This window comes from Neomonachus schauinslandi, chromosome 1 (assembly GCF_002201575.2).
Source record: "Neomonachus schauinslandi chromosome 1, ASM220157v2, whole genome shotgun sequence".
NCBI classification, from domain to species: Eukaryota; Metazoa; Chordata; class Mammalia; order Carnivora; family Phocidae; genus Neomonachus; species Neomonachus schauinslandi.
The window spans coordinates 165,762,129-165,786,434 of record NC_058403.1 but is presented as its reverse complement, the minus strand read 5'-3'; the positions used below and the strand labels follow the sequence as shown (position 1 = coordinate 165,786,434).

Sequence of the window (24,306 nt, the reverse complement as noted above, 5' to 3'; positions counted from 1 at the left end):
TTTTTTTTAAAGATTTTTTATTTATTTATTTGACAGAGAGAGACAGCGAGAGAGGGAACACAAGCAGGGGGAGTGGGAGAGGGAGAAACAGGCTTCCCACTGAGCCGGGAGCCCGATGTGGGACTCGATCCCAGGACCCTGGGATCATGACCTGAGCCGAAGGCAGTCGCTTAACCAACTGAGCCACCCAGGCGCCCTGAAGGCAGACTCTTAACAACTGAGCCACCCAGGCGCCCCCATGACTTTAGTTTTAAACAAGTGTAATTGGAGGTATTTTTGAGGCATCCTCATAAATATGTTCGTATTATTAATTATTGTTAAATCCAGCCGTTAAAAAAAAGTACTTCCAAAAGTATTTAGTAATTAGAACAAGATAAAATATCTAATCTTTGATTGGTAAGCATCTTTTAGGGAATTGTGTTCCCAGAGGGGGAGTAGATAAGTGGTCATTTGTAGTTAGCATATACATTTTAAGGAGATGGCTCCTCTAGTGACAGTATTGTTTCCAAAAGTGATGGCTAGCTAGTGTCAGCAGATGTGCATTGTTTGGCCCTAGAGTACATGATATCTTTTGAAAGGCATCAACCTTATAAAAAATCAGAAGGTTCCACATAAAGCTGTTGGCCGGGGGGGGGGCGGTGGCAGGCGGTGGAGGAAGAAAGTGCTGAAACCAAGTATAGTCATTCCTTTTAGTTAGAGATATAGAAAAGTTTCATAGAGAATGAGAAACCTAGATTGACTTGAGGGGCAAACTGTTCAATTAATCTGGGATGTTTTAATTATATACATTTGAGAATAAGCACCACCCCATTGTTTGTATTTGAGGGAAATGCAGGCATTGAAACAGTGAATGCAGATCATTTAGGCAGAACTATTATGAAATCTGTTCCTGATTTATAATTTAACACATATTTATAAGTATGCATAATTGTACTATGTTCTTTAGACTCGGTTGTTTTGGGGACAGAATTGTCTTATTCCCACCCACGTCATTTGTTTATTTTATATGTTCTGCTGCTGTAGGCATTTTAAGTTGTTTGGGCAATGACATTATGAAATGTAAGTCTAGAGACTTTACTGACTATGCAAATCTGTAATTTCACTACAGCTTCATACTTTCCCATTAAATCATAATAGAGTATCACTGAGCATTTTCTGTCACCCATTCAGAATTTTAACGAGAGATGCTGCATCATAAGGTCAAGAATAGAAGTCCAGGGAAGTAAATCTCTATGGTCAGTAGCTTCTTTAAAAAGCGCAGAGATTTTCTTCGAAACCCCAACCCTTCAGAGAATGTAATTCAGTAGTTCCCAAACCTGTCTACATTTCATCTGAGGAGATTTAAAACACAGTGATGCCTATTTGAAAATTTTAGAGACTCCCCCAAGTGATTCACGTGTGTAGGCAAGTTTGGGAGCCACCGGCTTAATTCAAAATCAAGTCTATAACAGCAAAAATTTATCTGCATCTTGGACCTCCAGGAGCTTTGCGGTGAGATGAAGCTTGGGTCCCTCCATGAATGCCCAGGGTCCACCATAGCAAAAAGCCATTCCTAACATTCTTCCTAGAGTACATTAAAAAGACAAACAAACAAACAAAAACGATGATTCTTATAATTAAGGTTTGAATAGGTATAATCTGAATTAGTGTTTTTATTGTAATATAGCAGCCCTGAAACTCTGTTTCATGTTTAGCCATGCTGCCTAAAGTTTAAAAATAGAGACTCAGTCTTAAAAAAAAAAAAAGGAAGGAAGAAAGAAAAGAAAAAGAAAAAAAGTCATTGAGTGCTGCTACAGAATTCCTTGTGAAGCTTTTAGTAGCCCCTTCACCTTGCCCACTCTGCCCCCCTCCTAGAACCGAAACCTGGCTCTTTTGTAGTATCAAAAATTCAACATTCCTTTGCATGTTTCCTAAAAAGCCTTTTCCATAAATTAGACAGGACAAATGTATTTTAATGAACAAATGGTGTTTTAATAAGAAAGCTCTTTTTAAATTAGTTCATTCTATTACGGTTTTAATAAGTAAAAAAAATAATATTGTAGAGAATTATGCAATAAAAGCACCAGCCAGCTTGGTCTACAGAGTAAGCTTTGGAAACATGCAAATGGAATTTCACTAAAGAAAATATCCCTGGAGTGACAAAATTTTCTTTCATATAGAAAATGTCTGTGTAGGGAAAAGAACAGATCTCTTCTAGATAAAAATGATGCACCAAACAGTGTTTGTAAAAATTCTATCTGAGTTCTGCATTTGGCAATAAGACAGCAACTAATTTGGTTTTATTTTAAAATTCCAGTGATTATAAGGTCTGCACTTTCCCTGTGGAGTAGCTAACTCTCTACTAGAGCCAGACCCCAATTTTTCTTTGCCAGTCACATGTGCTAGAGAACTTTAGCTGACAGGTGCTTTTTCATTGTTTCCCTCTGAGCCAGAAGCAGTGGAGTCACAGCTGATGTTCAGAGTCTAGGGCTTTACCACTCTCTTTTAGGAGCATTCCCAGGAGACAAGACGAATGTGTCTGATCATATGTGCTTTGAAAATCCCTTTTCCTTCTGGAGCTACCTACTCTCCCTGTTGGAATTTGAATTACTGGCTAATTGCCTAACAGTCAGAAGGTCTTCACATACCAGATGCAGAAGTAAGAAAAAGTGTATTTGTTGGAATGTTTCATTGAAAGTAGTAGACTATCCAGGAAGTGTTGGTCATCCAGTAAGGAAAGTTTATCATTTCATGTTTGAAATTCAGGGGTACCATGGTACGTGTGTTGGTTAATTTGGTGATATCATTATGCCACTGTTAAAGAATGATTAATAAAGACAATTTAGATGATACTAACTAATCTTAACATTCATGAACTAGACAGTCTCCTTGCAGAGAACCACAAAATGGGGTGGAAGGCAGAAAGCTTTTTACAGGATAAAGATTAAACAAAGAAAAGACAAACAGAAAATACCTAATTGGTTGGGGCCATATAGTTAATCTTGTTTGGGGTGAGAAGGCTCAGAGTTGGCTTGGTGTTTGGGGACTAGCTGACTGGATACACTCTGTGTCTGGTCAAGTGGAGCCTGTTTATAGGGACACAGAACCTATCTAACTTTGGTTTGCTGACATGGCACCCTGGGAAGGAGTGGCTCCATCTTGGGCCTAGAAGTTATTTCAACATCATCAAAGACACAAATTCTTTTTTTTTTTTTTTTGAGAGTTGGTAATTTTATTTTTTCTTTCTTTTCTTTCTTTCTCTCATTTTTGATGTAGTGTTCCATGATTCATTGTTTGACACAAATTATTTTTTATCTATTTTTTTTTTCTATCCTCAGTATATTGACTTCTTCCCATAGCTTGTCTCTTCATGGTTAAAAATGGCTGCTGCAGCTCCATACATCATGTTTGCACACATCAAAGTTCAAAAACTAAAGACATTATATCTCTAATTTGTGTCTCTTTTAAGAGTGAAGAACACTTTCCTGGGACTCTACATCAGGCTTATTTTTGCTTTCATTGACAGAACTCTATATTATTTCTTTCCTAAACCATTGATCTACCTACCATATAATCTATGTGCCACACATTGTGTTAATTGATGCTACTATCAATAAAGTTCTCTTCTCTTGCTAACAGCTAGGATTTCAAAATCTCTTCCCCATGAGGCAGCTACTGAGCAGATCCAGTATCCAATATCCATAAACATTGGTGTCCAGGAAGAAAATGCATCCTTATCAGAGAATATAGAACTATATCTTCTAAAGAAAATAGCAGTAGTAAACATTCTAGCACTTTTTTTCTAATCTTTCTGCACCTTAACTTTGGCTTTCCAAGTATGGCTAACTGAAACATGGTTTTGTTGCAGTGTTCAAAATAAAATTGAAATTTGCATTCCCACTAGCCTCTGGCAAAGTAAATTGACATTATACTTGAGTTTTCGTAGTCCTAAATGATTATTCTCCCTTCAATAAGTACCCATAGGCATTTGCAGCTGACTGTTTCTTCTTATGAAACAAGTCACAGAGTTTGTGTGGTTGGGTATAAATACACACAAATCAAATGTATCGTTCTAAAAAATTCTCACTTACTAAAACTTTTAAAGGTTAGTTGGAACCTTCATTCAACACAGTATATTTTCAATAATGATTTTTGTTGGCAAAGCAAGTAAATTAGACTTTTGTTCATTTGGTGCAAGAGGCAACTTTGTTGCTATAATATATACAATTAAACTGAGTTGAGATATACTTTAAATGAAAATTGAAAACAAATTAATCACTCAATGTAATGTTTGTAGTTACAGCTCTTGTATATATTTGGATAAGTTAAGGGTGGAAAGAAAGCAATTTGGCATTGCTGGGAATTCTATTTTATTCCAAGGGAGGAAAAAATAGTGAGCTGGCAACATTTCAAATTGGCTGTAAAATATTACAGAGTTTTGTTTTTATATTTATATAAAGCCCTACATCTACTCCCATAGATCAAGTTTAATCATATGCCATATTACTATCTACTAGTGTTGGAATCAGGCAATCTCAAGTTTAGCTAATGAAATTTATTTATAAGGTTTTTTTTGTTGTTGTTAATCTTTCTTATTAACCATGAGCAGGACCTTTTAATTTGACATTGGGAAATGTTTGTATTAATAATAGCAGTTTTTTAGGTCCCAACTTCTTACAATTTGACATTTGTAAAGTTAATGCGTATCTTTTCCTCTCTTATTACAAATTATTTCCTTAATTCTATGACTTTGGGATGGTTGCCAGTGACTTACTGCCTCAAAAATGATGATGTTGAGAAAGAGATGGTTATGTTTTATATTTAGCAAGATTTACTAGTGCTGACTTGGGCTTTGCGTTCAGGCAAATGAGTTTACACGAGTCATCTGACGATTCTTGGGTCTCTGCTTAAAGTTTAAATTCAACCATAGAAGGTTATGATACTTTATGAAGCTTAATCCCTGAGCCATTTTTTTCAGAGTTACCTGCATTTGATTTAGATTTTGAATATAGTTCTCATTCAAGTTTTGATGGAAGTATCATACCCTGCTATACATTGCACCCTGTTTTAATATGGCATTAAACTTACAAGAGCAATAAATTCCTTTTCTTTCCCCCTTATCTCTTAAAATTATACATTTTTTTTTTAAAGCCTCAGGTTTTCCAGTATTTTTCTAACCTATTTTTTGGTCCAACTGTATTAAAAATGTATGGGGAATATCAGTTAAATTTGTTCATTGGGTTTTATCCTGTAAATTAATTTGCTGACTTAGGACACCTTTTGCAATGTATAGATACTGAAAGTGTTTATTTAGTACATATTTTTTCAGGACTGTTGGTTGTAACAGAAATGCAACTTAACATGTTTCAGCATAGCAGAACTTACTGGCTTGCATAATGGTGAGGTCTAGGGCACATGCTTCAGGCATGGCTATATCAAGTAGCTCACACAGTCTAATCAATAATCTTTCTCTTCTCTTTCTCAGTAATCCTTTCCTTTGAGTTGACTTCTTTCTCTTACAAACTCCTTCCTTATTATAGCCATGAGTACTGGCATCTTTACATCCTAGAAATTGCCAGTCCAACAAAAACAAAGATTTTTATTGTGTGTAATCTTAGTAAAGGTAAAATTAAATTCCTTTCCATTCTATAATGATCCTGTCCCTGACCCATATTCTATGGGTAGGGGGTTGGAATGTATCCGTTTTTGACAAGGTGTGGTCCCTAGAGAACTGCCAGCAACATCACCTAAGATTTTGTTAGAAATACATACTCTTGGGGCACCTGTGTGGCTCAGTCATTAAGGGTCTGCATTCGGCTCAGGTCATGGTCCCAGGGTCCTGGGATCGAGCCCCCCATTGGGCTCCCTACTCTGCGGGAAGCCTGCTTCTCACTCTCCCACTCCCCCTGCTTGTGTTCCCTCTCTCGCTGTGTCTCTCTGTCAAATAAATAAAATCCTTAAAAAAAAAAAAATACATACTTTCAGATCCGCTCCCATACCTAAAAAACCAAAAGATTCCACTGTGGGGACCAGCCTACTGGGTGATAAGGAGTCCTCCTAGTGATCCTGATGAATGCTCAAGCTTGAGAACCAGTGCAATACACTGATTGGTGGAGATTGGGTCATGTGAGCAAACCTCCCTCCCCATGCCTGTCCCTGCCACAGGGCTTCCCTGTAAGTTGCATCTTACAGCAAGCACATACAAAATAGACCTGAGGAACTGACGTCAGGAAGGAGGAAGAGTAGATGCTCTGCTGGCAAATGGGAGATCTCTGCTACAATGAAATTTCAGCCCAATAGTACTTTTTCTTTGTTTCTAATGGTATTATTTCTCACGACACTATTGACAATGAATTCCACTCCAGAAAACCACTATTGCAAGTAAGCAAATCCACATTCATCCTCCTCTAGGATATAGTATTTTAGTTTTAAATTTCATCTCCAGGTAGGTACATGACCAATATTGAAGGATTTTCAGGGGATGCCTGGGTGGCTCAGTCAGTTAAGCATCTGCCTTCAGCTCAGGTCATGAACCCAGGGTCCTGGGATCAAGCCCCACATTGGGTTCCCTGCTCAGTGGGGAGCTTGCTTCTCTCTCTCCCCCTGCTGCTTCCCCCTTGTGCGCTCTCACTATCTCTCTCTGTCAAATAAATAAATAAGATCTTTAAAACAAAAAGGTTTCTAGACCATATAATTTTTTTTAATCAAATGCTTCCCAATCACTTAGATATAAGTCAGCTACCATTACAGCCTTCAGTAACGAACCTTGTTGATCTAGGTGATAAATAGTAGACTAGACTGAATTTGCTTCAAAAATTCTCATTGACAATGGCAGTGAGGCCTACAGAATTTTAGGGAAGGTAGTCAACATTGCAATATCATTCAAAATAAATTTAAAGCATTTTTTTTTTTAAAGCAGCTAATAGGGGAGATACATGTAAATTTTCGCATTCTTAAGATTTTTATTTCAGTTTATCATATGACTCCTCTGGGCATTTGTTGAAGATCCAAAGGTCTTTTTACTTATTTTTATTTTTAGCATATTCTTATTTGGCAGGTCTAGGGTGGGAACAGGGGATTTGTATTTTTAATAGTTTCCACAGCGAATTCTTAGAATCAAGCAAGTTTGCCATACTCCATAGTGGTAAGAAGTAAGGATGCTGGGGTAGAATGGTTGGGGTCAAATCTTAGTTGTAGTTCATACTGACTGGGGAGGGAGGGGAATAGTTGCTTAATGTTGTCAAGTCTGAAATGCTGCTGTTATCACTTATATTCCATTCTTTCCCTTTTCTCTCAACTAATCTGCCAGTTACTCCTTCTCATTTCTTATGCTGCAGATAGAGGACATGCAGTGGGGTAAAGGAGTACGGGAGATCCCCCCCTCAGTATGCACACTGCCATGCAAGCCGGGGCAAAGAAAGAAGACACAGAAGGGAACTCCATGCTGCTGGACCTGTGAGCCTTGCGACGGCTACCAGTACCAGTTTGATGAGATGACATGCCAACATTGCCCCTACGACCAGAGGCCCAATGAAAACCGAACCGGCTGCCAGGATATCCCCATCATCAAACTAGAGTGGCATTCCCCCTGGGCCGTCATCCCTGTCTTCCTAGCAATGTTGGGGATCATCGCCACCATCTTTGTCATGGCCACTTTCATCCGCTACAATGACACGCCCATTGTCCGAGCATCCGGGCGGGAACTGAGCTATGTTCTGTTGACTGGCATCTTTCTTTGCTACATTATCACTTTCCTGATGATAGCCAAACCTGATGTGGCAGTGTGTTCTTTCCGGAGAGTTTTCCTGGGCTTGGGTATGTGCATCAGTTATGCAGCCCTCTTAACAAAAACCAATCGGATTTATCGCATATTTGAGCAGGGCAAGAAATCAGTGACAGCTCCCAGACTCATAAGCCCAACATCACAGCTGGCCATAACTTCCAGTTTAATATCAGTTCAGCTTCTAGGTGTTTTCATTTGGTTTGGTGTTGACCCACCCAACATCATCATAGACTATGATGAACATAAGACAATGAACCCTGAGCAGGCCAGAGGAGTTCTCAAATGTGACATTACAGACCTCCAAATCATTTGCTCCTTGGGATATAGCATTCTTCTCATGGTCACATGTACTGTGTATGCCATCAAGACTCGGGGTGTCCCAGAGAATTTTAATGAAGCCAAACCCATTGGATTCACTATGTACACGACATGTATAGTGTGGCTTGCCTTCATTCCCATTTTTTTTTGGCACTGCTCAGTCAGCGGAAAAGGTAAGTGAAAATGCACACCACACTGTGCATTTCAGAAATGTGTTTTTGTAAATACTGAAACCGAATCAACTGTACAGAGTGAGAAGTTTTATATCCTGAATTACTAGGCATCAATGCTATAGAAATCTAAAAACTGCAGGGAGCTGTGCTATGTTCATTTCACTGGAAACCAATCAAAGGTAACTTTTTCAAGTTAATTCATGATAGAATTATTCAATGTAGCAAGAGATTATCCAGTATAAAATTGTGTGATCTATCCAAATTAAACCTTCCTATGCATTCATTACCCACCTTCTCTTCTTATACATATGTTTCCTTGGGATAGGAGAAAAAGGCCACAATCCCTCATTAGGATGAGGATGGTCATTACTAGCTCTCTCTCACTCTTCTTAGTGACCATTTAGGCTGTCACTGTGGATTGGATCTAGGGTGTGAGCAACACAATATATTAGAGTTGCCCATTTACATATTACATGTGTATGTATATATATAATAGATGAATATAGGAAGGTTTTGGTTATCATTCCACCCTAGGCTCCCTAAAACTAGATGTACATGAATCACATCAAGTGATTCAGAGGGATACCAGAGACTCAACTTTCTAGCAGCGGGAGGGACAGTATGCAGTAGAGCTAGTGTCATCGAGCCTCGGAAGTTCAAAATTAGTGGGCCCTAACATGTTGTCCTAGACAAGGCTAGTGTGCATGCGCCCCCATATAGTTATGCATTTTTACAAATCTGTAAGTTAGGCAGCCCTAATGTGTTGATTCTTAAAGCGATTAATGCATATCTAGCTGTGGGTTTGACAGGCATGCAAATTAGGCAAAACTAAAGCATTGATTCTAGATGAGATTCATACACGTCTGACTTTTATACTCACCTGGATATGGTTTTGTGTATATGCAAATGAGGCAGTTCTACTGTGTTGATCTTAATAAGATGTGTTGTTCTTCATTCAGTGAAGTCAGCTCTGACAGGGTGGTTCAGGGGAAGCCAGACCGAGGCCTAGAGCTCTAACTGGCACACTGTCTCGGAGAGAGCACAGTTACAGCTTGATTAGAAGTTAGAACACAGGGAATCTAGCCTGATTCCATGTTACTTTGGAGAAGTCTACAAAACATTCAAGGACTTAGTCCCCTACGTGAGGAAAGCAAGGATTGAAGTAGGAATCTCTACAAATTCACAAATCTGTGCCTCTAGGAATTAGTTGAATCTGAGTTTTTCATTGTTACTTCTGTTCTCATAGAATCATATAAATAATTAATGACATTTGACTGGTGTTGCACCTGAGAAGATGTCTTTCACCTAAATTATTTGATTCAGAAGCTATCAGTTTGGACTGTATGGGTTTTGGGGGCTTGTTTGTTTGTTTGTTTTAAATGAGTATCTCATAAAACCACAGAGAATTCTGCAACCAAGGACAGTGAGTGGTTCCAGATACGGTTTTAGTGTAAAGTGTCTTAGAGGAAGTTCTAAAATATATGCTCAACAAACATAGTATGTTTCCAACAGTATATTTCAAATTCATAATGCATGTTTACTGTCTGTGAAACCAACTTGAATTGCATTTTATTGCTTCTATCTATCCCTGGGCCAGGGGAATAGTAAAATATGAGTTAGGGTAGTGAAATGCAATAGAGAGAAAAAGAAAAAGAATTTCCCAAATTTATGCTGGTAAGTTGATAACCATTGAACTTTTTATGGGAAATGATGTGTACACAATCATCAAAGCCTATGAAGATAATAATATTTTTTTTATTAAAACAAACACAATTGCCTATGTAACAGGTTAAAAACATTAAATCCTTTTCTTGTAAATTTATTCTTGGGGAATGCAAAAGGCAGGAATACCTGCAGCTGTTTTGTAGATGGGTCTTGTAATGATACTTGACGATGTACGTGTCTACCATTTCATTTGTCATTTCTAGCCATTTCTAGTCATGACTATGAATCTTTTCAGTAAGGTCAAGTGTATAATTGACTCACTTAAAAACCTGAAAATGATGCAGGGTTTCAGGAATTGAATTCACTGATCCCAGTTGTTCTAGAAGGCTTTGAGTTGGTAGAACTGAATTATAGGAAAAAATTAAGCTGTCTTCAAGCAGTGTCCTTTGTATCCTAGAGTTGAGAAGACACATATTTTTTCTTTGTATACTCTCAATGGGTTTTGATGTTTTACATGGTTGATTGGCACAATTAAAGGTACTAAATTGCCAAATGGGAACAGTGAATTTTATATGGAAATTCACACATCTTAAAGATAGGCATATGGCTAGAGAAGCATGAGTGATAAATTAAAGATAGTTTTTGTACATGAAACCATGGAATTTAAATTGTGGAAGGTGGCAGATTGCCAAATGCAACAGAGATCACAGAAAAAGGCATCACTGCCAAGCTAGCAATATTCAGAATCACAGCCCTTACATTTTTATTTAGATCAAACAATTTAAGTGTTTTAAGTGGAAGAATTCCATTGTAACAGGAAAAAAAAAGATTAGGCAGTGAGTTCAGTAATAACTATTTACTGTGTTAGGAAATTGAGTTCATTCTGATTATGCTAGGTGTATGTTTGTGAAATTTCTTATCACTTGAGTTCCTTAGCACAGCATTAAGGATGATAAATGTTTATTTTCTTGTGAAACATCAACACTCAGTATGTTTTTGCTTTTGTGAAGAAGGATGCAGGAGATTACAGTTATCTTGTTTTATTATTGCTAATCCTGTGATTTTTTAAAATGGGGATCATGCAGCGTGGTCAGGGATGGAAGAGGTAAACTTAAGCCATAAGAGAACGATCCTTGGTTTTAAGAATGCTACTTAGATGACTGAAATGATTCAAGGAAACACCGCAAATAGTAGAGTAATAGCACGGTAGGAGTTATTAGCTGGTCTAGTGAAGTGGATACTGGCAAGAGCTGTTAGAGGACTAGATTGTTTTCCATTAACACAAAGGCTTGGTTTGTGACTTACGTATCTTTTTTGCATGCAGCCTGGAAAAGAGCATGCTTTAGGTAGGGAGGATACAAGCTACCCTCCCAAAGTCGGAGAAACCCTGCAGATGCTATGATTATCCAGATCTTTTTAGCCAGTTGTTGTCGGGAGAACTTTCTAGGTAAACCAGTGTATCAATTTTTTATACATGGACGAGGAGACAAGCTCTACACTACTTGGCTCTGCAAAGGCAAAGTAGACCTTGATATAAAATGAGTGGAGTTGGAGGGTCTCAGAGGTCTTCCCTTCAGTGGCATATATGTTTGTTTGGGTAGGCGGTTGATGAGAAGAGGAGAAAGTAAAGGATTGAGGCATTTTCTGTTCAGAGAAAAAGGCTGGAAAAAGAGTAATGGCTTATAGGAAGGAGTATGTCTTCTGTAATGCCACCCGCAGTCCATTCTTCTGCACATAGCTGAATAGAACAGCATGGATTACAACACTTAAATAATTGGATTCTTTGATTTTCATTGAAGAATTATTCCACTAGGTGACAGAAGTAGGGCTACTGCTAGCAATCTCTGAACCAGCTCAGGGTCCTTAACTCTGTGGTTCTCAAAATTGTGTCCATGATAATCCCCATTGGAACTTGTTTTTAAATATTGCATATCTGCCCCTCCCAACTGGTTCAATAAGGCAATAGGATGGACATAGAACTCTAGACTTTGTAACGAGCATGCTGGAAGTATGTCAGTGCAAACCAAGCATGCGTCTTAAAACTACTTGAGCATTTTCTTCCTAATCCACAGGATTACGAAATATGTCATATAAATATTTCCTGATCTCTAATTTTAGAGCCTTTAGGAATAAATTAATTCTCATCTCAAGCAACAGGGAGGTCTAGAGATCAAGGAACCAGGAGATCAGAAAGACATTATTCACAGTCAAAGACAAAGTCTAGACTCAGAAGGTCTGAATGAAGTGTCAACTCCAAGGTTATGGCCAGAGACCTTACAAGGCAGGACCAAGGCATGGACCCTGAAACCAGAGGTAGCAGGAGGACAGGCAGAATGTTTCCCAAGAGTATTTCTAGGGGGTTTGGACTATAAACCAACATTTTGGTTGTCCACATGTAGCAGATAGCTCCCCAGAATCTGAACACAAAGCAAACCAATCTAGGACTGATATTACAGATCAGAAATATTTGGCAGGTATTTCCTAATCCATGCCCTAGGCAGACATTGGTAATCAATTACAGTGAGCTTCCCCTGAACCCAGGTGAGGTTTTGAGCTATTTGTTGACTTCGTGCAAGAGCCATTGGGTGCCTTTCATTAAAATTTATCGGCTTAAATATAAAAGAATAGGGAAATGGGGATGCGCTTGAATTAGTCTCTAAGTCGTCTCTGATTACACATCTCTTAAAGTTTCAAATGCCATACAGAAAGGAGCAGTCCTAGCTCTCTTCGGGAGTAATATTTTCAAACCAACTTTGAATAGTGTGAGGCATGCTGTAGTTGTCACACAAGGAATGCAGGACAGACACCCAGAAACAGGAACTCCACTTCTGCTTTATGGAAAAGCGACAAGTGGACTGAAGTTACCAGGCAGAGGAAGTGCTATGATAACCCAGTGAGAAATTACATCCCATGTCAAAAGTAGGGGGTGGCATTTTCACCACATGGTACAGAGACTGAAGACACAGATTGCGTTTAATGCAACTTTGACTCTTGAAAATATGAGGGTGTAAGAATAAAATCTAATAAAACTGCATTTTATGGGAAAACTTTAAAACAGCGTGAACCCCAACATTTCATTCCCAAATTAAACTTTTGGCAAGAATCCCATCTTTTCAAAGTGACGGACCAAGTTAATTTTAAATACTACAGCTTATAAGCTGAAATACCTGCTTTCCTTTCTCAGGCTGATATTTTCCCTTATGCTTATGTTGAATTATGCAAGGTCTTCCCTCTGATGCAATCCCCCCCTCCCCGATTTTGGAGGCCTGGGCCCTATGACAGAGATAATGATGCAATGAGGAGCAACAAATCCAAATTATGGAGGACTGTGTTTGGATTTATCCCTGTAAGCCAACACAAGTTTATAAAAGTGGGAAGAACATCAACACAGGGTATTTTGGAATGTGAATTCCAGGGCCAGTACTTGAGGATGAGCAAAGGTGAAGCATCTCGAGTTAAGAAAACTAAGTCAAGTAGCTCTTGTAATAGATGGGCAAAAGATGGTGCTGGTTTGAAGAAGGCCTGAGGGACTAGAAAATATAAAACAGGTTTGAAAGCTGCTTTGAACATTTTGAACATTAGAAGAATATATGAATATAATATGCCTTATCTTTCCTTTTGTGTTATGCTGCTTTGTTACTGAAATGGAGATATGCTTAGAGATACTTTTTTCTTTTTTTGAATTTTGCAAGTAGCAATTGCCCACTAATTAATTTGCCCACTAAAGGCAAGAGAAAGGACTTCCTCCCATTCTCTGTATATAGTCGTTGCCAACAGTCTGATGACTCTGCCTCTAGATACATAATATACACATATACATATACAAAGATAAAGGTCTTTTAAAACAAAAATCCTTACTTTTCTGGAATACTTAGTAGAACCTTCACCTGCATCTAAACACAATTGAGAGAAGTGTCCCAGTGCATAGCTTAGGCTGAGGTCATTTGTGCACCCATGCTGTGCTGGGCAAATATACTGGTGGTTGAGGTCTTGCTTCTGTTGTTTAGTTTTGTCTGTTCCAATTTATATCAGAAGCATATGGAACTGTCTCCTTTCTGCTTCCTGCTGTGACCTTGATGATAACTGAGCTCCTCTCCAAACAGCACTCTGAAGCCAGCTGTTTGCATGTCTGGTGTTAGTCAGTGGCTTGGGATAGTGCTGTCCTGTATTCCCCTCATGATGGATCAGCTAATTTCAGGTGCAGTCACCTAGGATAATTGGAGTCTTCACCGTCTTAGTCCCTTCCTTTAGCTGAAATAGCTAGTTCAGCAGGTAAAATCCAAGAGCCTGTGTATAACTGAACTGAGTGAGAACTAATAAGGAAATAGCTTAGTATATTAAAACAAAAGATCCCACCATTAAAGGTTTGAACAGAGAGGTGCTCAAGAAAGAGAAATTGCTGCTAAAAGGAAAAACTTAGCAAGTCTTGAATCAGTCCTCCGTGGGGTGTCCCCTGAGAGTCCAAAGTGTCTTTCACTTTGAGATCTCAGCCTCCAAAGGACACAGTCACAAGGACCCAGGCCTCACTTTTGTAACTAGTATCAGGACATTCAGACAAATCTCTGTTCTTTAGCATTTCTGAGAGCATCAAAGTCTACCTGTCATTTTCAGAAACAACTCTTCTCAAAGCACAGGAAATGATAACAGAACATAGTCTGCTGATGAGCAGTCAGGGGGTTGCCAAATCCAGATTTGGGATCCTGAGATACCCATTGTACGGACCATAATACTGGTCTACTTAGTATTTTGTGCAGGTCCCAGATGCCCTGTGGTCCTAGAAGACCATTCCTCAGTACCCCATCATGCTGTGGTACTCGGAACCTAATCAGTGTACATTGCAGAGATGTGTCATTTAAGCTTTTGGGTCCTAGGTTCTTCCATCTGCCCCATGTGTATAATCATTCCTACTTCTAGGTTTGTGTAAGAGAAAATGAGATCTTTGAATTGCTTAGTACAGTGTTTATAAAACTGATGATATCAGGTGCTGGTAAAGGTGTGGAACAACTGGAACTCCCACATAATGCTGGTGGGAATGTACAAGTTAGTCAACCACTTTGGAAAACAGTTGGGCAAGTTCTTAAAATGTTAAGCATGCACGTTCTGTACTACTCTAGCCATTCCTCCTATCTCTTTACCCATGAGAAATGAACGAATATGTCCACACACACTTGCACATAATTTTTTTGTAGATTTAATTTTAATAGTCAGAAACTGGAAAAAAAAAAAAAAAAAACAAATGCCCGTCAATAGCTGAATAGATAAACAAGTTGTGATCTAACCATAGAATGGAATACTACTCTGCAGTAAAAAGCAATGGATTACTGATATATCCAACAGCATGATTAAATCCCAAATAATTAGGCTCACTGAAAGAATACAGACAAAAAGAATATGAACTGTATAATTCCACTTATACCAAAATATTTTTAACATTAAAATTAATCTCTAGTGAGAGAATGCAGATCATTTGTTCTCTGGGGATGCGTGGGGGGCTGGCGAATTACAAAGGAGCACAAGGAAATTTGGAGGGTGATGTATGTGTTCACTCTCTTGATGTAGTGGTGGGTTCACAGATGCATGCATATGTCAAAGCTGATCAAATTTCATACTTCAAATACATGCAGTTTATCATATATCAGTTACATATCGATAAAGCTGTTAAAAATTGCTTTGCCAAAAACCCTCTTCCTTCTCTGCTCCTCTTCTAGTTTCTTGAAACTTAATCATTAAGTGCTCTTATGCCTACAGGCCTATGTGCACAGTACTGAAACTATAAATTGTATTGGTAATGAAACCAGAATTATATAAATGAGTTTACAGTATAAGAGCACTTCAAATACTCTATAGCACATGGTAAATGCTCAGTAAAGGAGAACTGTATCCTTCCACCGCAGGATCCCCTTAGCAAAAATTGCTTTCTAGGTTAAGGCAGGAGAGTCCGTAGAAGGTAAAATAGTCCTATATTTGGGGAAACTGAAGGTAGAGGGGTTAGTATGGATTAGGGGGATGACAGGAAGTAACTCTGAAGAGGCAGGGAGAGGTAAGATCTTTGAGGACCCTGTATGCTTGATTTTGGTTTTTAGGCAAGGAGGGGTAAATATTCTTCAATGAATTTTAGGGCAGGGATGTGTGGGACATTGTTGGATTTATGGTTTCAAAAGATTCCTCTTTTCTTATGAGTAATGGTTTGCATGGTAGTTGTGATATTAAGATTTATAATAAGGGTATGTTTGGTCTTTGTTCCATTTCTGGCACAGAGCTCCTAGAACCCCTGGAATTTCTGAAGAGATGAAAGCAATAAAGGTATCTTTTTTTATATTAATGAGGTGACTTTTGGACCCTACTGAAGGATGGGGGCTGGTTACCAGGAGAGCCAACCATGTTATTAGAGAGTTGAAACTTTCAGTCCCACTCCCTGACCTCTGGGAAGGAGCCACATGTTGAATGGATTGCCACTGACCGTGATTTAATCAATAATGCCTATAATTAAGCCTCCATAAAAACCCAAAAGGACAGGGTTTAGAGAGTCTCCAGGTTGATGAATACTTGGAGATTTGGGGAGAATGGCATGCTCCGAGAGCAGGGAATCTCTGCGTCCTTTCCCCATACCTATGCACTATGCTTCTCTTCCTTCAGGCTGTTCCTGAGTTATATCCTTTTATTAAAACACACACACATACACACACACAGCAACAACAACAACAACGACAAGGGGCACCTGGGTGACTCAGAGGGTTAAGTGTCTGACTCTTGGTTTCAGCTCAGGTCATGATCTCAGGGGTCATGGGATTGAGCCCCATGTCAGGCTCCATGCTCAGCAAAGAGTTGGCTTGAAGATTCTCTCCCTCTGCCCCTCCCTGCACTCATGAGCGGATGCGTGCTCTTTCTCTCTGTCCCTCTCAAATAGATAAATGAATCTTTAAAACAAACAAAAACCAAACAACAAAAACAAAACAAACCAAAAAACTCAGTAATGTAGTAAATAAAATGTTTCTCAGTTTTGTTAACCACTCTAGAAAATTAATCAAACCTAAGGAGGGTGTTGTTGAAACCTCTAATCTATAGCCTGTAGCTCGTAAGCACAGGTGACAACCTGGACTTGAGATTGGCATCTAAAGTGGGGGTGGGAAGGTACAGTCTTATGGGATTGAGCCCTTAACCTATCGAGTCTGACACAATTTCTATGTAGAAAGTGTCAGAATTGGGTTGAATTATAGGACACCCAGCAGGTGTCAAAGCTCTGCTTGGTGGTGTGAGGGGAAAAATCCACACATCAGAATTGAGTGCAGAACCTTTTATAATTGATACGTGAAATTCTACCCTGGAGAGACAGACAGTGGTTACCAGTGATGATTTAAATGGACTTTTCCTATATTTAGACTTTTAGATCCATGATAGTATATAACTCAAAGGATGAGGAAGACTGAGACCAGTCTCTTGGAGAAAAACACTGGATCAGAGCTGGTATCCAGCTGCCCCCACCTTTATTTCCCTTTCAGTAAAGGAGCCAAACAAACTTCCCATACCAGGGAGTGTTAGCTGGGATCTGAGAATTAGGATCCTGCTCCCTTCCCTGCTCCATAGGATGGTTGGTGGAGAAGAGACTTGGGAACGCTGTCTCCAGTCTACACCCTCTGTCCCCAGGTAGAGAGGAACCTATAGGAGAGAATACAACACAGTAGTTGTTGATTTATATTATGGATATTGGTAAGAATGGCTTTGAAGAGTATATACTAGAAATATTGTCTGTACACAGTCTCCCTGTTTTGGGTATCCTCAGCGTGTTGCTGCCACTCTGGTTTCTTCCAAGGATAATAATGGGTCTCTGGGTTTTGAATTGTAAGCATTTCCCAATGAATAAAGCTGTTCTCAGCTGACTGGCACTTGGATCTTAGAATCAGGGTGCCTTGCCATCTGCTGTGGAGTTGTAACGTCTCAGATGGTCAAGTTTGTTCACCTGTGCCTTTGGTAGCTTTCTACCCCAGTTTAGTAGCACATTTGGCTCTCTAGGTCTGGCTGAGTTTGGCCATAAAGCTTTTGGGAAGTCAGTGCATCAGAAAGTGAGCAACCTCCAAAAAAGAAAAAAGAAAAAGATCTAATTACAGACTTCAAAAGGACTCATGTGGAATATCTCAACTCTGAACAAAAGTCACACTTTCGTATTCAGGACTCATGTACATGGAGTTGTTGGGGAAGAGAAGGGCATACCAACCATCAACAAAGAAATTACAGGGCAAGGCTGAGTGTACACTATAGCAAGGAAGGTGAAGGACAAATCCATACCACTAAATTAACAATTCCTTGAGATTCTCAAATATCCCTACGACTTGGAGGAGGAACCTCAGTCAGGTACAGTAAAATGGGCAACTGAATGACTGAAACAGAAAGTCCCATTTCCTTTCTTATATTGCAGGCTCTCCAATTTCAATTTAAACGTTGATGTGATACACTTTTCTGATTGATCACTTTCAGGAAACTAATATTGTTTCCAGTGAGGCTTGATTTATATATAAGAAGTCAGTTGTTCACAGCTGGGAGATTCTGGCCTACATCCCCAAAGCCCCAGATCAGCTTGCAATGATTGGGCCTTCACATCCAAGACTAGGTATTTAAGATCTTCCAGTTCGATCAAGTCCATTGTGTTTCTCTGGTAACCTTCCCAGTGCCCTGTCAAAGTGACTAGGTTGGGACACCACGGCCAAATTGTATTGTTGATGAGGCAAGGGCCGCTATCTGGTGCTGGACCAAATGCCAGCTGAACGGAGTGCTTAGTTTTAACCCAGAAAAAAATAATTATCTCTTTGTTTAATGTTCCAGATCTTGAGGTGTAGAAGTATCCAGTACATTTTCTCTCTCTCTCTCTCTTTTTTTTTAAGAAATTTAACCGAGAGGCAAGGAACCACACAGATAATTCCAATTTACATAGTGAAATTCAGTCTAATTCTTCATTTCTTTTTCCCAGAATCCTTGCTGGGTGGACAGGAGTAGGGATAAGTGTTTTATCAGACTTTGGCACTTGTGTGTTAATTTCACAACTGGGGCATTACCCAGTTAGAGGGTAGTGGGGAACAGGCTCAGAATCTTTAGATTTTCCACTGTTGAAAATATGGCACAAAAGCGAACAAACAACAGATAGAGGCAAACAGCTGACAGGAAATGAACCGGATACTGTAAGAATGCTTATGGCAGAGGAGACTCACCATCTGATTCTAGGGTTCGAGCTGTGTGGATGATTGGTAAGTGAGCTCGTTAAATTTTAGATCCTAAAAAAGAGCTTTGGGAAATGGAAGGGGCTATTGTTTCATTTTGTCATAGAAATCCAGTTTCCCACTACAGCTGTTAGGAAAAGAAAATGTGAGGGAATGATTCCTTAACAGTGATGCCGGCAATCAGTCTGCCTGACACAAAAGCGCTGGTGTCTCTAACGGGTCCTCAGGTGCCTAAAATTGAAAATTGTCTCTCTAACTTATCTGTGTACTCTCATTCAGCTTTATGTTCCAACTGATTGTTTGGCTTATAATCAACCATCAATTTTTTGATCCAATGCTTCCCATTGTGTGGGTCTAAAAACACCCGGTTAGTAGATGTACCGAAACAGCAAATGTGAAAGAGTTCTGTTCCCCATAAGAGCGCTATCTTTTTTCCTCCAGTGCCTACCACCCCTGAGCTGGATAGTCTCCGAAAGAGAGTTTTCAAATAGTTTCTTTGTCTTTTAGAATGGCCCTTGTTACTTAGCAATTGATTTTTCAGTGCCTGTAACATGTCAGGCCCTGAGACCCCAACAACTGGCAATCCTATCCCTCTCTTTTCTTAAAAAGAATTCTCCAGTGGCTTCCCATGGATAGTAGTAGTATGAATATTAGTATTGTCTCTCTGTCAAATGCAAATTATAGCATTTAAATTCTTCCTTAGAGTCTATGAGATCTAGAACAAGGTTCATAAACTGTGGCTGGTGGGCCAAATCCAACCAGCTGCTTGTTTTCATAAATAAAGTTTTATTAGAACACAGCCATGTTCATTCATTTACATACTTCCGGTGGCTCTTTTCATGCTACAAAGACAGAGCTGAGCTGTTGTGGCAGAGATCGTATGGCCTGCAAAGCAGAAAATACTTACAATCTGGACTTTTACCAAAAAAGTTTGCTGCCCCTGCCTTAGATGATGGGGTGCCTTCCTATCTTTCTGACCCTCATTTCCTATGCTTCTCATGCTTGTTGATTTCCCTTCATCTTGCTGTTATTAACTCCTGCCCCTGAACATACTGTGACCATTTTCTTCTCAGGACCTTTATTCAGGATGTGCCATTTGTTGAGGTTGCTATCACCCAAAACTTCTCTTTCTCATCATTCAGACTCATCTCCAAGGGGTCTTTTAACTCTCTTCCATCCCAGCTAAAGTTCTCTCCAACCCAGTTACATCCTATTTCTTCCTGTCTTTCATCAATAACTAGTGTCAATAATTATTTTGTTCATGTACTTTTTGCCCGTGTCTCCTCACAAATATAAGTAGCTTGAGTGCAAGCACTTGGTTTATCTGGTTCTGCTCTGGATCCCCAGGGCCCCAAACAGTGACTCAGTGGCTGGCATTTGTAAATGCTCAGTAAATTTCAGTGAGTGGGATAAATGAATGAATCTGTTTTGGAGTAAGATGCAACCCCGGCCTTCAATATAAAACCATCAGAAAGTAGCTTTATTGCAAGAAATGAGAGGGATTGGTCTTGCTGGAGCATTATGTTCATGAAGACTGCATAGACAAGGCAAATTTTCAAAGATGATCAGGCACTCTTAGATAGAGAGGCCTTCTAAACTGAAGGAACTGATTGTGGAAGTTATTTATTGAAATTAACTACCAATTCATATACAAAAATATCCAATCTGAAACCATTTTTAGTCTTCAGAATACTAAAGATGAAAAAAATCCAATAATATACATGGTGGTGAGGGAAAATGGTTATTCTTATTAACTACAAACGGATGATAAAACCTGTTTTTTCCTTTTTCTAATTGAAATATATTTGACATATAACATTGTGTAAATTTAAGATATACAACATGTTATACTGATATACTGGATCTTATAATGTGATTACAATTATAGCAATATTTAAGACCTCTATCACATCACTAAATTTATCAAGTCATAAGGAGGGCCTGTTTAATGCTATTCACCAAGAGCTTTTAGAATATAAATGACTTCTGACCTAGTAGTTCCATTTCTAAGGAGTTTAGGATAAGGAAGAAATTGGAAACACTCCCAAAGATGGAGGTATCAGAATGTTCGTCAGAATCTAAATGTCTGGCCAAAGGAAAGTGAGTAAATGCATTGTAGATCTTCCATAAAGTGTACTACTTGGGATTGTTAAAAATGATGATGCAAATTATCGAGTCTGGAATACCAATGGTTGAGCATTCTCTATGCATCAATCGCTAGACTGAACACTTTGTATATATTTTCTCGTTAAAACTCCACACCAAACCCTAAACAGATGTTAACATCCACCCATTTACAAATGAGAAAACAGGGGCTCACACAGGTTAAGTGACTTTGGTCCCAGAGCTGGGTAAGGACAAAGAAATTTGCTGATAAAAGCCTGTCTCACAAACAACGAATCATGGAACACTACATCAAAAACTAATGATGTAATGTATGGTGATTAACATAACATAATAAAATAAAATTTAAAAAAAGCCTGTCTCACATAACCACTATATTCAGGAGTGTGGACATTGACAATAGAAATAGTCATTTCTGATACCCTGGACAAATACTTGATCTTTTTGTGCCTCAGTTTCCTTTGTTGTAAAGTGAGAATGACAGTAATATATATATCTTGAAAGGTTACCATGAGGATTGAATGAGTTAACTAATTGCATGTGGGTACATGGGTTGGGCACTGTTGTGTATGCTGAGGAAGCAGCAGGAAACGAAGGAGATAAATTTCCCAGTCTATACTCTAGTAATGTAGTGGAGGGAAGATAGACTTTAAATAGATGAAAAAGACAGAGAATGTTAGACTATGGCAAATAATATGAAGAAAGCAAAGGGAAACGGAATTGCCAGGATTGGGGAGATGGTATTTGCAATTTTGAATTGGTGTTCAGAGAAGGCTCCACTGTGAAGATAACCCTTGGGCAGAAATTTAAAGAAGCAAACCATGAGGAACTTTAGAAGAGCATTCAGGTAGAGGGAACAGCAAGTGCAAAGGTCCTGAGGCAGAAACATGCCAGGAATAGCTGAGAAAAGTAAGGGGGACAGTATAAGTAAGGAAGAACATAGTAGTTGAAGGGGATAGAAAAATAGAGAACAAGGTACCAGTTCGTGTGGAATCAGATTGGATGAAGTAGGAAGGCTTTACAGGGTTATGTATGGAGGCAAAATGATCTGACTTCAGTTTTGAAAGGTTAAACATGATATACATTTATTTCATATAAAGTACTCAGAACAGTGCCTGATACATGTTAAATGTTCAATAAAGTGTAGACATTTTAATTTGTGATATTAGCATCATCATCTATTTTCTAGTTTCAGTATATTTTCCAAAATTTCTTTGGGACTACTATACACTGTAAAAGAATAAGAAAATCTTCATCTTCCCTATCCCCTTATATACCCATGTACATGCCATTTCCTCATTTCATGCCTTCAAGAGAAGGCTGTTTGTGCTGGAAAATACAAGGAAACTGAATTCTTGCATCAACCCTGTCCTAGAGCTCAACCTAGGAATAGTTACACTTGAATAGACCTCAGCAGGCTGGTAACTTCCTGGGACCAGCCATTATGGCTCCTGTATGTAATTATGCAATAATGCAAATACAGGATCTAGGAAGACCATGGTGAGATCATTGCTTGTGGCAACTGCCCCACTAATTCCTCCTATGGTATTTTTAAGGTACAGCTTAATCAAGTAGCAGCTCATGAAAGAATTGTCCCATATTTATAGCCTTTTTTCTCTTGACTTTTTGTGTGTGTCCAGTTTGCCATTTCTGACAGTTTCCAATTTCAAACATTCATTCATTCATCCCACAAATATTTATTGAATGTCTAATATGTGTCAGGTACTTTTCTAGGTGTTAGGGATGGAACAGTGAGAATAAGACAAATCTGTGACCTCAGGGAAATTCTATTCTGGTAGAAAAGTGAGACGATATTCAAATAAATAGGTAACAACAGGAAGAAATGGGGGAAATAAAGACAGGTCTGGAATAGACCTTGCAGGGGCTCTTGTTTTAGAGGGGGGTGGTCCGTGAGGACTTCTTGGAGGAGGTGCTGTTCGAGCAGAAATCTGCATGAAATGAGATAGCAGAGGCCAAGTTGCCAAGGAAGAGCATGGGCAAAGTTGCTCAGGGTAACTGGCTGGAGAAACAGAAGCTGTAATGTAGAGGATGGAAGTAGGAAATGGGATCAGGGAGGGAGACCGGGGGATGTTCGCACAGGGTTTTAGAATCCACTCTGTGCAAGATGGGGAACAACAGGAGACTTGACAGCATGAATGATGTTTTAGAAAGACTACTTGGGCTGCTTGTAAAGAGAAAACTGTAGAGGGACAGGAGCAGGGTCAGAGAGGCGGATAGCAGTTTCAGAAGCACATGTACATTTGATAGAGCTTTTGCAACTCTGTTCTTGACATAATCCATGGAATGAAAAATTGAAATAAAAGTGATTTAGAGCATAAGCATCTCCTTTTCCTCCCTTTGGGGAACTCACTTTATCAGACCAGAGCAAAGTTGTACAACTTCCCTGAAGTAGGCAAATTCTGTAGGTAATGACCCAGGGTTATGGACCCTAATTCTTTTTTTCTTCTACAAAGAGGTGGGTTTTTCAGGCCACCTGACCAGTGGCCATCTAAGATAGTTCCTGACAGCAGATGAGCCTCTCACATATATCCTCCTCCCCCATTCATTCAGCACATTTTATAGAAAACCTTGATGTTCCACATGCCATGAATCAGGATCACAATGTTGGGTCTTGCGGGTTGTATCCTGCACAATGCCAGGACCTGCTCTTCATACAGGCTACAATGGAAATGTCACTCCATGGAGTTGTACAGTGTGTAGACTGCACAACTGTGCCTTGTTATAGCCTGCCACTGTGCCAGCCACTGGAAATAGAGATGACCAAGAGGTAGTCTTTTCAGTTTACTGAGAACCTAGGTTATAGTGACTATCTTTGTCTTGGCTTTCTAATGAGTTTGTTTGTTTATTAGCATCTTTTCTGTAAATACTGAAGTGGCTAGACTGACAGCAGGGTGCATTTTCAAAAGGGCAAAACCTCTAAACCTGTCTCTTAGGCCTCTGGCAGTATTCATTCTGGAAACCCATCAGAGACATTTCAGATCAAAGCAGGTAACAGAGGGAGCTGCAACCAGGGCTCATCTGAGATTCTAGACAC

At 39.2% G+C, this 24,306-nt stretch overlaps 1 protein-coding gene across 1 annotated transcript in view; it reads left to right on the top strand.

Annotated features, from left to right (window-relative positions):
• The window catches only part of GRM7 (glutamate metabotropic receptor 7), an 886,221-nt gene that overhangs the window by 767,265 nt on the left and 94,650 nt on the right, over nt 1-24,306 (top strand). The window contains 2 exon segments of the mRNA XM_021694901.1: nt 7,317-8,222; nt 8,224-8,253. Coding sequence (XP_021550576.1) covers nt 7,317-8,222; nt 8,224-8,253 — 936 coding nt within the window.